Raw genomic sequence first — 16,317 nt, forward strand, 5'->3', positions numbered from 1 at the left:
TTTTTTTTTTTTTTTTTTTTGAGAGTCTCCCTCTGTTGCCCAGGTTGGGAGTACAGTGGTGCGATCTCGGCTCACTGCCACTTCTGCCTCCCAGGTTCAAGCAATTCAAGCAATTATCCTGCCTCAGCTTCCCCAGTAGCCAGGACTAACTGTGCCACTACACCCAGCTAATTTTTGTATTTTTTAGTGGAGACAGGGTTTCACTGTGTTGGCCAGGCTGGTCTCCTGGGCTCAAGCGATCCATCTGCCTCGCCCTCCCAAAGTGCTGGGATTTGCTGCCATGAGCCACTGGGCTTGGCCTGCCGCTGTCTTCTTGGTCCCAAAATGTGGAAAGCTGGAGCTGGGGATTCATTGGTTGGACCTCCGGATTTCCCTGCTCTGACACTGCCCTCTGTTTTCTCTGCAGTGAACACCGAGAGTGAGACAGCAGTGGTGAATGTCACCTATTCCAACCGGGAGCAGACCAGGCAGTGAGTGGGCTGGAAAGTGGGGCTGGGGGTGGTGGTGGGGGCTCTGGGGGGGATGGTAGGAGCTTGGTCCCTCTTTACTCAGGGGTCTAGGCAGGCTGGGGTCCCCACCGGGGGTTCTGATATTATAGCCCAAGTCAAACCCACACTCTTGCATAAAAGGTTTCTTCAGGGGGTTTCCGTCATGTCCTTTGTTTCAGGGATCTCAAAGGCTCAGAAATATCAGGATTGATAGCAAAAATACGTAGAAGGGAGGGATCCAAAGTCCTCCTAGAGAAGTGGGAAATCCCTTGCCGAGAAAAGGTCCACTGCTGATTGGTCTCTGGTTGCTCCAGCACCTTAGAGTCCTTTGCTGTGTTCAAGGCGCCATCTAGTGATAATAGCGAGGAACTTCGGGGTTCAAAAAGATTCCTCAACATTGGGATGCTGGAACAGACATTTTACTGCAGTGATGGTCGTGAACCTAGTTGGTGATAGCTGTAGGATCCTTTCATTCCCATCGCACCCACAATTTTAGCTCCTAGCCCTTTGGTTGAGCAATTTTGCTTCTCACCTGCATTTACAGACAGACTACACATTTTGCACATTATTCATTTATATTCATACCTGAGCCTGTTATAGGCTTTTCCCACATTTTGCTTTGGGCCTTCTTGCTTCTTCAACATGCTGCCTTCTCCAGTCTAATAATACTTTGTAAAATCCCATCTCTTCCTCAAATACCTACTGTTTTCTTTTAGATACCTCCTGGGTCCAGAATTTTCTAGAGGTTCCTGCTGCCTCTTGTGGCCACCAGGGCCCTTTGGCTTTAAAGCTCATGTCAATGTTTGCTCTCTCCTGCCTATTGTTGCCTTGTTCTTGGTTTTTGGGGACAAGTCTCACTCTTTCACCCAGGCTAACTGCAGTGACATGATATCGGCTCACTGCAACCTCAATCTCCTGGGCTTAAGCAATCTCCTGCCTCAGCCTCCTGAGTAGGTGGGACTACAGACATGCACCATTATGCCCTGTTCATCTTTGTATTTTTTGTAGAGATGAGGTTTCACCATGTTGCCCAAGCCGGTCTTGAACTCTTGGGCTCAGGTGATCTGTCTGCCTTGGCCTCCCAAAGTGCTGGGATTACAGGCTTGAGCCACCTCGCCTGGCCTTTGTTGCCTTGTTAACAAGCTCCTGAGTAGCTGGGACTACAGGCATGAACCATCATGCCCAGCTGTTTTTTAAAAAAAATTTATTTTTAATTTTTTTTTTTTTAATTAAGATGGGGTTTCACCATGATGGCCAGGCTGGTTTTGAACTCCTGACCCCAGGTGATCCACCCACCTCAGCCTCCCAAAGTGCTAGGATTACAGGCTTGAGCCACCATGCCCGGCTATTTTTAAAACTTAATTTAATTTTTTTTGAGATGAAGTCTCACTCTGTCACCCATGGTGGAGTGCAGTGGTACGATCTCTGCTCACCACCTTCCAGGTTCAAGTGATTCTCCTGCTTAGAGCTCCCAAGTAGCTGGGATTACAGGTGCGCACCACCACAGCTGGCTAATTTTTGTATTTTTAGTAGAGACGGGGTCTTGCCATGTTGACCAGGCTGGTCTCAAACTCTTGACCTCAATTGTGGCCCACCTCAGCTTCCCAAAGTACTGGGATTACAGGCATGAGCCACCGTGCCTGGCCACCTTGTTAACATTTCTAACCAGCATCAGCCTTGGGAATGGCTTATGCTTGTGCCCTCTCTTTATTCAGCCCCATTTTACAGGCATACCAAATATACTGAGACTCTAGTCTACAAGTGGTAAGCAAGCCGTTCTGTCTCTAATTCCTACATCTTTGCCACAGTTTAAAAAAAAAATTATTTTTTTGAGACAGAGTCTCTCCCTGTTGCCCAGGGTGGAGTGCGGTGTTCCGAACACAGTTCATTGCAGCTTCAACCTCCTGGGCTGAGACGATCCTCCTGCCTCAGCCTCTGAAGTAGCTGAGATAACAGGCATGCACCATCATGCTGGGCCAGTTAAAATTTTTTTTTATATTGAGATGGGAGTCTCACTCTGTTGCCCAGGCTAGTCTCAAACTCCTGGCCTCAGTAATCTTCCTACTTCAGCCTCCCAAAGTGCTGAAGCCTCCCAAAGTGCTATATCATGTTTTGCCAATTAAAGTTTTTTGTTGTTGTTTTTTGAGATGGAGTCTTGCCTAGGCAGGAGGGCAGTAGTGTGATCTTGGTTCACTGCAGCCTTCACCTCCTGGGTTTAAGTGATTCTCCTGCCTCAGCCTCCCGAGTAGTTGGGACTACGGGACTACAGGTGCCCGTTACCATGCCCGGAAATTGTGTGTGTGTGTGTGGTTTATTTTTATTTTTTTTTAGAGATGGGGCTTTACCATGTTGGTCAGGCTGGTCTCGAACTCTCGACCTCAGGTGATCTACCCATCTCGGCTTTCCAAAGTGCTGGGATTACAAGCATGAGCCACCACGCCGGGCCAATTTTTTGTATTTTTAAGTTGAGAAAAGGTTTTCCAACATTGGCCAGGACCTCAGGTGATCTGCCCACCTGAGCCTCCCCAAGTATTGATAGTCAGGCATGAGCCATTGCACCCAGACTTTTTTTTTTTAAATCTCATAATCTTTCAAAATTTGGTTGGGCTCAGTGGCTCATGCTTATAATTGCAGCACTTTGGGAGGCTGATGCAGGGTGGGTTGCATGAGCTCAGTAGTTCAAGACCAGCCTGGACAATGTGGCGAAATCCCATCTCTAAAAAAAAAATACAAAATATTTGCTGGGCATGGTAGCATATGGCCAGCAGGTTGAGGTGGGAGGATTGCTTGAGCCTAGGAGGTGGAGGCGGAGGTTGCAGTGAGCTGATTTCATGCCCCTGAATTCTAGCCTGGGTAGCAGAGTGAGACCCTGTCTCAAAACAAAACCAAACCAAAAAAATCCCCAACAAAACCAAAACCTTTAAAGATGGACTCCACAGAGGTGGATTCAACCAAAGGAGGTACCAGACTTAATAGGTGTAAAAACGACAAATCTCTTAATTTATTACTATTACATACTTTCACTTGTGATTGTCACATAAAATCCTGTGAAATAGGCAGTTTTGGCTGACATCGACAAAAATGATCATGAAGAAATGCAAGGGACCCAGAAAATCCTTAACCGTCTTGATTTTAAAACTTACATCAAAGCTACAGTAATCAAATTAGTGTGGTACTGGCATCAGGATAAACATACTGATCAACGGAATAGAATTCAGAGCCTAGAAATAAGCCTTTATGTTTATGATCCGTGGGTTTTTCTTATTTTCACACAAAGTGCTAAAAAGACAATTTATAAGGAAAGATAAGGTGTTTTCAACAAATGGCGCTGGGGCAATTTGATGATATCCACGTGACAAAAGATGAATTCGGACTTCTACCTTACACTGAACACAGAAATTAATTCAAAATGGATTACAGACATAAATATATTACCTGTAAGGTAGGCAGAGCACAAGTATCAAATTTCCCTTTACAGTTGATGAGACTTAGTTTTAGACTAGGTTGTAAGCTTCCTGCTTCACTTAACTAGTGAGCAATAGAACTGAGATTGGAATACTGGTGTCCTAACTCAGTTATCTTTGCCCTGGGAGCCTGTGCGTATGGGGCGCCGGGAGTGGGCAGCGGTCTGGGCCAGCAGCCTGCGGCTGGTTGGCTGGTTGGCTGAGACCGCGCAGCCTCTCTGCGCGCACGGGGCCCCAGCATGTGGCGCCTCCCTGAGGGCGTGCCCCTGCAGCAGTGGCGGTGGCTGGGGCACCATGGGTGGGCTGGGGCGCTTGCGCTGGGAATGGGGACGCCCTGCCCTCTGAGGTCGCCTCCAAGCCGCCATCCGTGCCATTTTTCGAACTGCTGGCCTTTTAAAAGTTACTGCAGGAAGCTGACCCGGGCCCCCGCCCTGACCACTTTGCTGGAGGTGAGCCAGATTCCAGCCAGGATACCTAGCAGCAGCTTGGTGGCAGGCTACAGGAAAATGGTCAAAAGCCCTAAATGGCTGGAAGGCAAGTCTAGGGGACAGATCTCTTTGCGGGAGGGCACAGGACTGCACGAGGCGGTTGTGGAGGCTCCAGGCTGGTCTCGGCCTGGTAATAATTTCACACCGCCAGCGGGTTTACTAACTCAGTTATCATGGCGGCCGCATCGTCCCTCTCGGTCAACTGGTGTAGGTTTGACCCGATGCGACTGGCGTAGAGCTTGGCAAGTATATAGCAGGTAGTAAATGGCTGCCAGGAGACTTAGTAATTTTGAAAGTTGGCTTTGTGTTGGGTTTGGGCTGTGGCATCTGCTGGTGGCACGTGGTATTAAGGTCAGTGCTTGCGGACCCCCTTGGGTTGGGGCAGGTTGTGAGATTGTGGCCCCAGAGTCAAGTGGGCGGTTAGGGGTTCCTGGAGACTGTGGAAGGAGAGGTAGCACAAAAGACAATGGGGTGTTCCAGCACATATACTAAAATTTGAACGGTACAGAGGTTAGCATGACTCCTGCGCAAAGGCGGCATGAAAATTTGTGAAGTGTTCCATCAACAAAAAGAAAGAAAGAAAAAGACATTGGGAACCGCAGAGGAACTAAAATTTCGAGACTGCATTTTTTTTTTCTTTTCGGTAAGACCAGAAGCTCATTAGAAGAGTTCCTCAATTGCTGCTTCTCCACCCGCTGCGATGGCACTTGACCCCGCATATAAATTTAACAACTTTCTGATGAGTTGCCCTGAAATTTGAAAAACAGTAGCTTAAGCAAAGACCACAGAAAGGAGAATTGAGATCAAAGAGGAGTGTGTGCCATGGCTGTGGAGAGGTTTCAGTTATGATTCATGAAATGTTGTGTAAACCATTTCAAGGAGTTTGAATTTTGTGTCAGAAACAAGGGGAAGACACTGCAAGCTTTTAAAGTAGCATCTCAGACATGTCGAAAAAGATGTTTTGATCCCTAAAATAATGAGGGAAAAGGCCAGAGAGAGGTGTTCTGAACAAGCTCAAGATTTCACCAAATATTGCAATAATTCTGGAATCTTGATGGAGGAAAATGCTGGAAAGAAAATTCTGCATTGAAAGAATGTCTAACTCCTCACTATAATGGTCCAGACTTTTATGAAGAATGCAAAATGGAATACCTGAAGGAAGGAAGAATTCAGAAAAACTGGAATTTCTGCAAAGAGAAGGCCTCAGAAGCTTTCCCATAAGCCTGTAGGCAAATATTCAAATGACATTTAGGATCTCTGACATTCATGGAAGTTATTTATAGTATAAGTCTCCTTAAATAGTGGACTCAGGAATGTGTGTATGCTTTATCTTAATTATGGAAATACTAATTTTTGTCTGAAATAAAGATCTTTTATTTAAAAAAAACTTTCATAATTAAGGTAAAGCAAACACACATTCTTGAGTCAATCGAATCTCACACTTCATTAGGATATGCCAGAGCAGGATTAACATTTGAATTCTACATGTATACGTTTCATTGTTCTTTGATCTTGGTTTCATCATCTCTAAATTTAGGATTAATTATGTAGTAGTTAGCAGTTGGTTTCTTCACCTTGTGGTAGGGATTTCTCAATCCAGAAAGTCTATGTGTCAGTTTCGTGGAGCCTCTTCAGGTCTGTGGTATGCTTTCCAGTTGGCATGGGAGTACTTCGAGATCAATGGCTTGCTCTTCCTTTTTAGGCTGGCAGAATTCTATACTGTCTATTGTACTGGAACCCCATTTCTCTGATTGTTCCAGCAGAAGGCGTTTGTGAACAATAAATCCCAACTAAGTGTTAGGGATCACTGTATTTATGTGCTTTTCCTTTGAAGTTGTTGATGCTATTTAGACTGGAAAGTTCTGGAAGATGAAGGTGGGGGTGGTGGGGCAGGTAGCTATCTCGTTTTCTTTCTTTCTTTTTTTTCTTTTTCGAGACGGAGTCTCTCTCTGTCACCAGGCTAGAGTGCAGTGGCCTGATCTCAGCTCACTGCAACCTCTGCCTCCAAGGTTCAAGCAATTCTCCTGCCTCAGCCTCCCAGGGGACTACAGGCGCGTGCCGCCATGCCTGGCTGATTTTTATATTTTTGGCTAGAGATAGGGTTTCACCACATTGGCCAGGATGGTCTTGATCTCTTGACCTTATGATTTGCCTGCCTTGGCCTTCCAAATTGCTGGGATTACAGGCGTGAGCCACCACACCCAGCCTCTCCTTTTCTTTAGTGTGTTCCAAGCTGTAATGTATTAGAGTGCTTTGACCAAGAGAGCATATGGTTTGATTGGCATGGATTGGAATGACCTGTAGGTTCTTACTCTGTCCCTAGAGCCATCATGAAGCTGAACGGCCATCAGTTGGAGAACCATGTCCTGAAGGTCTCCTACATCCCTGATGAGCAGATAGCACAGGGACCTGAGAATGGGCGCCGAGGAGGCTTTGGCTCCCGGGGTCAGCCCCGCCAGGGCTCACCTGTGGCAGCGGGGGCTCCAGCCAAGCAGCAGCAAGTGGACATCCCCCTTCGACTCCTGGTGCCCACCCAGTATGTGGGTGCCATCATTGGCAAGGAGGGGGCCACCATCCGCAACATCACAAAACAGACCCAGTCCAAGTGAGTCTTGGCTCCTAGGGAATGGAGGCTGGGTGCTAGAAAACAATGGTCAGTACCTAAAGAGGCCTCCTGGAAGCATGCTGGGGACATCAACATTTACCTTTTAGGAAATATTGCCTGGAGCATTCAAGGGGTCACTGCTTCCAATCCCAGCCTTGTGGGAAAGGGAGGTCAGATGGGCAGGGAGAGTGGGTCTGGGGTGCTGGGCCATACACTCTTATTAGCAAGAGGTTCTATAATTTCTCATGTTAAGTTCATAGAAAGTTTCCAGGCAAACCTCATTTTGATATGTCAGCCACTCCTCAGTGCTCTGTGATTTAATGACCGCTTAGTGTGGTAAGAGGGCTGGCCAACCTGTCCAAAGTCAGGACCCTCATAATTGTGTCCCATCTCCCATTCTGCCACAGCCACCTTCATTCTCTTTATAGCTGATCAGTGTACTCATCGGCAAAGAAAGGTCACATTATGTCCTTATCATAGTAAATCTTGTTATTTACTTTGAGTTTGAGGCACTGTCTTCTCTTTATATTTGTTTCAAGCAGAAATGCAGCTTTGGAGCCGTGGGCTGGTAATTCCCACTGCTGCATTTGTGTCATAGGCTGTGTTCTTCTCCCTAACCACCTTTTTTTAAAAAAAATTATTTTTATTTTTTTATTTTATTTTTTTTACTTTTTTGAGAGAGCCTCGCTCTGTTGCCCAAGCTGGAGTGCAATGGCATGATCTCAGTTCACTGCAACCCTGGCCTCCCAGGTTCAAGCAAGTCTTGTGCCTCAGCCTCCTGAGTAGCTGGGATTACAGGTGTGTACCATCACACCCAGCTAATTTTTTTCTATTTTTAGTAGAGACGGGGTTTTCCCTTGCTAGCCAGGCTGGTTTCAAACTCCTGGCCTCAAGTGATCTACCTGCCTCAGCCCCAAGACGTGCTGGGATTATAGCTGTAAGCTACTGTGCCTGGCCGCCAACCACCTCTGGATGGAGACATTGCTGGTCTAAGACAGAATCCAGAGTAACAGATGGGTCATGTTTCTCCAGTCCTCTCATTGCTCTTCCCAAATTTGTAGTTGCTTGACCTTGTTCCAAGAAGAGCAGTTTCTGTGCCTTTGACTGAGGAGTGGTGGTGGGGGGGCGGGAGCCTGAAGTACCGGTATCACAGGGGACAACTAACCAGACTTGTCCTTGTGACCCCCAGGATTGACGTGCATAGGAAGGAGAATGCGGGTGCAGCTGAAAAAGCCATCAGTGTGCACTCCACCCCCGAGGGCTGCTCCTCTGCCTGTAAGATGATCTTGGAGATTATGCATAAAGAGGCCAAGGACACCAAAACGTAAGGCTCTAGCTTTTTTCTTGGATCCTCAGGGGCTGCCAGTCCAGTTGAGCCTCCCCAACTCAACTTTTCATAGCAGTAATACAGACATACAGGAAATACAGTCAGCAATCGCACAAAAAGATGTGAACTGAGAAAATCTTCTTAACAGGGCTCTGTCACTTAGGCTGGGGTTTAGTGGCATGATTTCGCTTACTGCATCCTCTGCCTCAGCCTTCTGAGTAGCTAGGACAGCAGGCATGTGCCACCATGCCTGGCTAGATTTTTGCAATTTTTGTAGAGTTGGGAGTTTTGCCATATCACCCAGGCTGGTCTTGAACTTCTGGACTCAAGTGACCGTCCACCTTGGCCTCCCAAAGTGCTGGGATTACAGGTGTGTGCCACCACACCCCACCCCTTCTTACTCCTGTTGTATAACCTAAAAATTCTGTGCACTCACAGGTATGTGTATGCATGCCTACATGTGTGCACATGAGTTTTAGCTCAAAGAGAATCACACTGAACAGGCTGTTCTATACGTTTTTTCATTTTCTGTATCAGCACATATATTAGTACATATGGACAGACCTCATTGTTTTTATAGAGAATTCCACCGTATAGCTGTCCATAGTTGAGGTAATGAATCTCCTATTTCTTGATGGGTATTTAAATTGTTTTAAATTTTTCCTCATCAGAAAACAGTAATGGAAGGAATCTGCTTACAGATGCTTCTTTATACACGTGTGCTGTTTAAAATAGCTTTATTGGCTGGGCACAGTGGCTCATGCCTCTCATCCCGGCACCTTGGGAGGCTAGGAGTTCTAGACCAGCCTGAGCAGCATAGTGAAACCTCACCTCTACAAAAAATTGAAAAGTTACTTGGGTGTGGTGGACAATGCCTACAGTCCCAGGTACTGGGAAGGCTGAGAAGGGAGGATGGCTTGACCCTAGGAGGTCAAGGCTGTGATGAGCCTTGATAGTGTGCCAGTGTACTCCAGCCTGGGCTATAGAGTGAGACCCTGTCTGAAAAAATAAAATAAAATAAATTGGCTTTTTCTTTTTTCTTTTTTTGAGCAGTTCACTGCTAAAAATAAATTGGCTTTATTGATGTTCAATTCATATATAATTCACACATTTTTTAAGTATGCAGTTTGATAAGTTTTGAGATGTTTTACTTGGAAATGCCAAATGTGGGGGTCTGGAGTGGCATGGTAATTGAATTGAGTCTTCATGATGGCCACAATTGAAGGAGCTTTTGTCTTCTACTTCTTCCCTTGTCTTCCCAAGGGCTGATGAGGTACCCCTGAAGATCCTGGCCCATAATAATTTTGTGGGGCGTCTCATTGGCAAGGAAGGACGGAACCTGAAAAAGGTGGAGCAAGACACCGAAACAAAAATCACCATTTCTTCGTAAGGCTCTCTTCTGTTTCCCTATTTATGAGTGGGGGATGCATGCGGGCCAGGGTCAGTATTTCATCATGGAACCTTGACGTGTGCTCTTTTAAAATTGATGCTCCTTCTGCCTCTTGAAGAAAAATAGTCGAAGTGGTAAAGAGTATTTTAAAAATCTCTGTATGGACTGGATCTGCCCATTTCCACTGCCATATGGGGTGGGGGTGTTGTAGAGTGCTGCCTCTGTAGTCCATGTCCAACCACATCGCAGCCCTGTTTCCCTGTGGCTCCAGGACAGCCTGCAACTAGGAGCTAGGGACTCAGGGCTTTAGGCCTGTCAGTATGAGGAGTGACTTTGGCCCTTTTCTGTCTGTGGTGGGCTGCTGCTGCAAGCAGTGTACCTGTTCATTTCATCAGAGACTAGCCTGTGGGCAAAGTAGTTGCTCTTGTCCAAAAAGGTATAGAACATGGATTGTGTAGAATCAGTGGAGAAACTTGGCGGCACAATTCTCTTTCCTGTTTGACCAGCAACCATAATCTGTCTGTGATTGGATCCATTTGCTAACAGAGGGGTTTGAGCTGGGTGTAGTCATCTCCCTCCATCTTACCCCCGCCCTGGTTACAAACTAGGGACACCAAATACCGGAGATGGAGAGTTGTTTGCCGGAAGTTGAATAGCCTGCAGAAATCGTAGGCCTGTGACTCAGCTAGCCTCTTGTCTTTGTTCCTTCCGGGGCCTGGTCCTGGCCTGCCAGTGAAAGGACACGGCTCTGCTCTTCCTGCCAGGTTGCAGGACCTTACCCTCTACAACCCTGAGAGGACCATCACTGTGAAGGGGGCCATTGAGAATTGTTGCAGGGCTGAGCAGGAAATAATGAAGAAAGTTCGAGAGGCCTACGAGAATGATGTGGCCGCCATGAGCGTGAGTGCTGGGCTAGTATCCTCTGGTTATCCTTTCCTGAGTCTTAGCAATAGCAGCTTGTGGGGTATGGGGTGATGGATACGTGCCCTGTGCCATGTGGCCTTGAAGCTTTAGTTGATGCTTTTGGACCTTGGCAGTCAGAAATAGGTTTTTAAATTGTATTTAATTAGCAGGGATTCTTCACCTGGTTCCTAGGGTAGGGGTCCAATCTTGGGCTTTGAGTCCTGTGATTCCAAGTATGTGTACAATTTGTGTTTGTGTGCACTTTAGTGAAATGGGGAGGTCCATCATTTTCATCTGAATTTTATTTTATGTCTTTTTCATTTTGTTGAGACAGGGTCTTGCTCTGTTGCCCAGGTTGGAGCACAATGGCACGATCATAGCTTACTGCAGGCCTTGACCTCCTGGGCTCAAGGGATACTTCTGCCTCAGCCTCCCAAGTACCTAGGAGACTACAGGTGTGCACCACCATGCCCAGCTAATTTTTAAAAATTTTACTTTTTTGAGGCAGAGTCTTGCTGTGTCACCCAGGTTGGTCTTGAACTCCTGGGCTCAAGTGATTCTCCTGCCTTGGCCTCCCAAAGTACTAGGATTATAAGCATGAGCCACTGCATGCAGCTTATCTAATTTTTTAAAGGAGACTTGGGGTTGAGGTACAGACCGAAAATTTTTAGAACCGGAGTCCTAGAAGTCAAATGGAGCTCTGTTTCTGTACCTTCTTCTTATATAGGGGCATTATAGTAGAGTGTCATGAGTCTGTTGTCTGTCTCCAGCAGTCTAAACAGCCAGAGAGAAAGGACTTCTGAGGTTGTGTAACTGTTTGGCATTTCTGATTGCTGTTGCTAGCCCTTAGTCCAGTGAGAACATCATATCACTTAAAATTCCACACCCGAAGTGTGCAGGTGAGAGTGTATGAAAAACATAAAGTATGCTTTTGTGCAGAAGCATGTAATTTCATGTTTTTGGCTCATTTACTCTGGGGCTACTTGCCCTTCTGGTTCAGCCAGGGCCACACACAAGGGACTACCAGGCCCTGTCAGGGTATGCTGACTCCTCCTCCTCACCTTTCTTCCACAGCTTCAGTCTCACCTGATCCCTGGCCTGAACCTGGCTGCTGTAGGTCTTTTCCCAGCCTCGTCCAGCGCAGTCCCGCCACCTCCCAGCAGTGTTGCCGGGGCTGCTCCCTATAGCTCCTTTATGGTAGGTGGAAGCTCTTAATTACATGGGGACCCCTGGGCCCATCTGTAGCTTCCTTTAATAGGGGGGCCCAGCACCTTGTGGGAGTTGAATGCTTGGCAAATTTGCAGGCAGAGGGAAGGAAGGGCTCAGGGGCGTCCCTCCTCTCAATTGCTTCTAGCCATTGGCTCTGAGGCTCCCAAGTGTCTGCCTAGAATGCCGCCCAGGCACAGGCAGCAGTGTTCCCTCACTCTTTCCTGGCCTTTTCCCTTTACTCCTTCCTCGTTGAGCGAGGATGCAAGGCAGGGGAATGGAGGGTTTCTGGGCCCTGCTCCTTGGGCCCCCAGCTAATAACACCCTCTGTCCTGGCAGCAGGCTCCCGAGCAGGAGATGGTGCAGGTGTTTATTCCCGCCCAGGCGGTGGGCGCCATCATCGGCAAGAAGGGGCAGCACATCAAACAGCTTTCCCGGTTTGCCAGCGCCTCCATCAAGGTGATCTGCTCTGTGGGTCTTCCTGTTTCTGGAAAGGGAGGGGGCTCTGCTTCTATCACTCTATACTTTCTCCCAGATTCCCCGTACTCATTTGAGAATTCCATGTCTCGTGAGGGGCCTTTCCTCCATGGAATTGTAGTCCTCTTTGTTTTTGACTTTGCATGATCCCCATGGAATGGCTTCGGTGCTTCTGGGTTTTCAGGCTGGGTAGGGCAGGGTTATAACATAGAAAGAAAACTTAGGTTCTAACACAAATAGACTTGGGTTCAAATCCCAGACCCACTTTATCACCCCTTCCCCCAATACGCTATGTGATCCGAGCCTCACTTTCCTTATCAGTACAATATTATGAAGCTATGCAACCAAAGCCTTTGGCTCACATAGTTACACCAAGTGTTGATTATTTGTCACCTTCCCAGGCCAGTGTCTAGGGGAGAGAGAAGGGAGATCTGTCATAGTGAAACAAAGGTACTGTTAATTTTCACAAACTAAACCCAGTCGCTTCAGTTGTCTTAAAGGTGTTGGGCAGAAACCTTGATTGTTCTCCAGTGGAGGTGCAGTCACTGTCCTCTATCCGTTGGTCATTTTATTTGTGTCCTTACCTGTTGGCAAGACTCCACTGAAACCTCTCTGGGAGATCGGGAGATTGGTAGGTGGAGGGGGCAGGAGGTCCTACTTAGAAAATGTTGTCGAAGCCAGTCCTTCTAACTGACCACCTCTGTACTCCTAATAATTCTGGTGTGCAGGGGTGATGATGTGGGCTTCAGGGTCTTTGTTCTTCCTTTCCTAAGTCTTCAGAATGTAGTGCGAATAAGGGTGGTAAAGGGGAACTGGATGAAGTGGATATGGTGGGGGGTCTTCCCATAGCAGGTCCATCATTGATTAGTTTTTTTGCTCTTTAGATTGCACCACCTGAAACACCTGACTCCAAAGTTCGTATGGTTATCATTACTGGACCGCCGGAGGCCCAATTCAAGGTTTTGGTCTTTATTGTTTTCCAAGCTGAACATGGGAGGAATTGAGGTTGGGTATTTCCTCTGTGGTAGGAAAAAGGCTGGGGCAGTTTGCTGTTAGCCGTCAAGCCTCATCATACCTTTAAGCCTTCCCTGCAGGATAAAGGGCTGCAGAGCTATTTTCAAATTGACGTAAAACTCAATTTCTGTTGACTTCCACTTCCCTTTTTAAAGTCAACAGAAGAAGATGGGAAGGAAGGAAGTCTGAAGGCATCTTATTTGCACTCTGCCTTCATTTCTAAGGAAGGCCTTTGATGCCAGATTCTCTTCTTTTATGTCCCCACTAAATCCTAAGGCTCTCGAACTTCTGATCAGACAGCCAAAAAATGAACCATCTATTAGCTTAACTTAACCTATAGAGGACTGGGACAGCTCTCTGGGCCACTGGAGTGTCAGGCAGCCCTGCCCTCTGTGTGACTTGATTAGTTGCCATTTAGGGCCTTGAAATGCTGGTCAATGCCATGTCCAGATAAATGTAATCATCCCAGACCCCATAGGTCTGGTTTGTAGCTTGTGAATTACGTTCCTCTGGGAAATATTTTTTCCCTTGGGAAGTGTTTATTCGCTTACTCATAACTCATAATCTCCACCCAGGGTCTCCAGTGTGATAGCTAAGCAGAAGAAATGCTGACAAGCTGCCCACCTGCGCCTTGCCCTTCAGCTGTCTTAGATGGTTGGCCTGCCTAGGATGGGGAGGGCCTGTGGGCCAGAACTTGGGGGCTATACTTCCTTTTCCCCACTTTTCCTTTTTGTCACAGATACACATGATCCACTGATTAACAATTACCTCCTCTTCCCAGGCTCAGGGAAGAATCTATGGCAAACTCAAGGAGGAGAACTTCTTTGGTCCCAAGGAGGAAGTGAAGCTGGAAACCCACATACGGGTGCCAGCATCGGCAGCCGGCCGGGTCATTGGCAAAGGTGGCAAAACGGTGAGCTGGAGGGCCAGGTTGAAAGCCCTGGGCCTTGATCTCCAATCCCAGCAGCTCTCTCTGGGCTCCTGCGCTGCTCAACTTCAGTTCTCCTGATTTGTTCATTTGCTTGATTCTACTCCCCAAGCTCAGCTCCTGACTCTTCCAGTTTCTCCCCATTAGTCACCCTGGCCCCTCCCTCCAACCCCACCCATGCTTTTTTGATGGCATCCTGAGCTCCTCTCTGGCCACCCCCAGGTGAACGAGTTGCAGAATTTGACGGCAGCTGAGGTGGTAGTGCCAAGAGACCAGACCCCTGATGAGAACGACCAGGTCATTGTGAAAATCATCGGACATTTCTATGCCAGTCAGGTACATATGGTGCGCCCCCCACCCCATTTCGAGAGGGCTACAGGAGCCCAGGGAGCAGAGAAGCAGAGACTCCAGAGGTTGACTTGCATGACCTTGACAAATCCTGTGGCCTCAACCACATCTGCCTGCATCTGGGCTAGGTTGTTACCCTCTTTAAGATGCAGAAGTAGGATGCGTGGATGACTTATTCCCTCTGATTACTCTCTAGGGAAAGTGATTTGACAACTTTCATGTATATATATTGCATATAACATTACTACATATATTGTATATTGTAACACATATATATGTAATACGTTAAACATTAGTCCCTCCCTAGTCCCTTTCTGCACTGGTTAGGAAAGAAGATTGGTTTTGTTCATGGAATAATGATAACAGTACTAATACTCTGGATTGATTGCATTTTTGAAATGTAATCCCTCTGCTTTTCTCAGAATGGCTGTTCCCTCCCTGGTTTCTGCTCTTCCACCCTTCCCTTCCTTTCCCAGAACTCATCATCGCTGTCCAGCACTGGGACAGGCTCCAGAGCCTAGAAGGAAAGGCCAAATATCAGGTTCAAATTTTGCTGAACCTCAACAAGGCAGGCAAACAGGTGGTTGACAGCTAATGGTGTTTTCCTAAAACCTTAAACCTGTCAGTGTTAGAACTGGAAAGGAACTTTGGAGACTGTTGATCACAGTTCCTACAATTCATAGAGGATATCTGGATTTCAGCAGGCTTGTGGTCTGCTGGGGCTGCTAGAGCAATTGGAGCAAACTGGCTCTTGGATTTTTGGCTTTCAGTGCCGTGTGGTATATAGCATCAAGTATGAAGGTTTTGGAGTCAGGGAGCTTTGACCTCAAACTTCACATATATAGCCTTTCTGCTATGTGACCTTGGATAAGTAACTTTGTCTGATAATCCTTTGAGAAGTATTAATAAGATAGGTTTTAGTTACATCTCAATAATATATACTTATGTGTGTGTGTGTGTGTGTGTGTGTGTGTGTGTGTCTGTGTGTGTGTGTATATATATATATATATATATATAAAAAACAAAAAAATATTAACAAGAGCCTTAACAATAATATCTAAGACTTACAGGTACTTTTGATGTAAACCAGCACTGTTTTATGTGGTTTATGTATATTAACTCATTTAATTCCCACAACAGTTTCATTTTATAAACGAAGCTTAAGAGGATAAATGGGATCTTTAATTCAGCTATTTTGTTTTTTAAAGAGAGTAAATATATCCAAAGATGGACAAAGTCAGGATATATTAATATTACATACTGTAGCAATTTCAGCTGATCAGAATAAGAATTAAATGAAAAGCTATGTAAAAACATCAAGCCAGGGTTGATGAAGTTGGACCTCTTACTGATTTCCACATTATTTTCCCAACCTAGATCAACTTCCTTTTTTTTTTTTCTTTATGGAGATAGGGTCTTGCTCTTGTCTCCCAGGCTAGAGTGCAGTGGTGTGATCATGGCTCACTGCAACCTCTACCTCCCAGGCTCAAGTGATCCTCCCACCCTAGTTCCCACAAGTAGTTGGGACTACAGGCAGGCAGCACCACACCCAGCTAATTTTTGTATTTTTTTTTTGCAGTGATGAGGTTTCACCATGTGGCCCAGGCTGGTCTTGAACCTATGGGCTGAAGCGATCTAGTGATCTGACTGCCTCAGCTTCCCAAAGTGCTGGGATTACA

The 16,317-nt window shown here is 46.5% G+C and overlaps 1 protein-coding gene and 2 pseudogenes across 2 annotated transcripts in view; all 3 read left to right on the forward strand.

The window, feature by feature from the left end:
- IGF2BP1 (insulin like growth factor 2 mRNA binding protein 1) overlaps nt 1-16,317 on the forward strand; it is a 54,340-nt gene that overhangs the window by 35,015 nt on the left and 3,008 nt on the right. Inside the window, exons 6-15 of one of the 2 annotated variants that reach the window (XM_017540064.2) lie at nt 407-470; nt 6,764-7,045; nt 8,235-8,369; nt 9,636-9,758; nt 10,527-10,662; nt 11,740-11,862; nt 12,211-12,330; nt 13,233-13,307; nt 14,144-14,275; nt 14,513-14,626. In XM_017540064.2, coding sequence (XP_017395553.1) covers nt 407-470; nt 6,764-7,045; nt 8,235-8,369; nt 9,636-9,758; nt 10,527-10,662; nt 11,740-11,862; nt 12,211-12,330; nt 13,233-13,307; nt 14,144-14,275; nt 14,513-14,626 — 1,304 coding nt within the window. The remainder of the gene's footprint in view (nt 1-406; nt 471-6,763; nt 7,046-8,234; nt 8,370-9,635; nt 9,759-10,526; nt 10,663-11,739; nt 11,863-12,210; nt 12,331-13,232; nt 13,308-14,143; nt 14,276-14,512; nt 14,627-16,317) is intronic. The other variant, XM_017540065.2, reaches the window with a different exon arrangement.
- Nucleotides 4,912-5,008, forward strand: LOC119472916 (annotated as a pseudogene).
- LOC119472904 lies at nt 5,141-5,692 on the forward strand (annotated as a pseudogene).

The sequence above is a fragment of the Cebus imitator genome, unplaced genomic scaffold (genome assembly GCF_001604975.1).
Source record: "Cebus imitator isolate Cc_AM_T3 unplaced genomic scaffold, Cebus_imitator-1.0 Scaffold123, whole genome shotgun sequence".
Lineage (NCBI taxonomy): Eukaryota > Metazoa > Chordata > Mammalia > Primates > Cebidae > Cebus > Cebus imitator.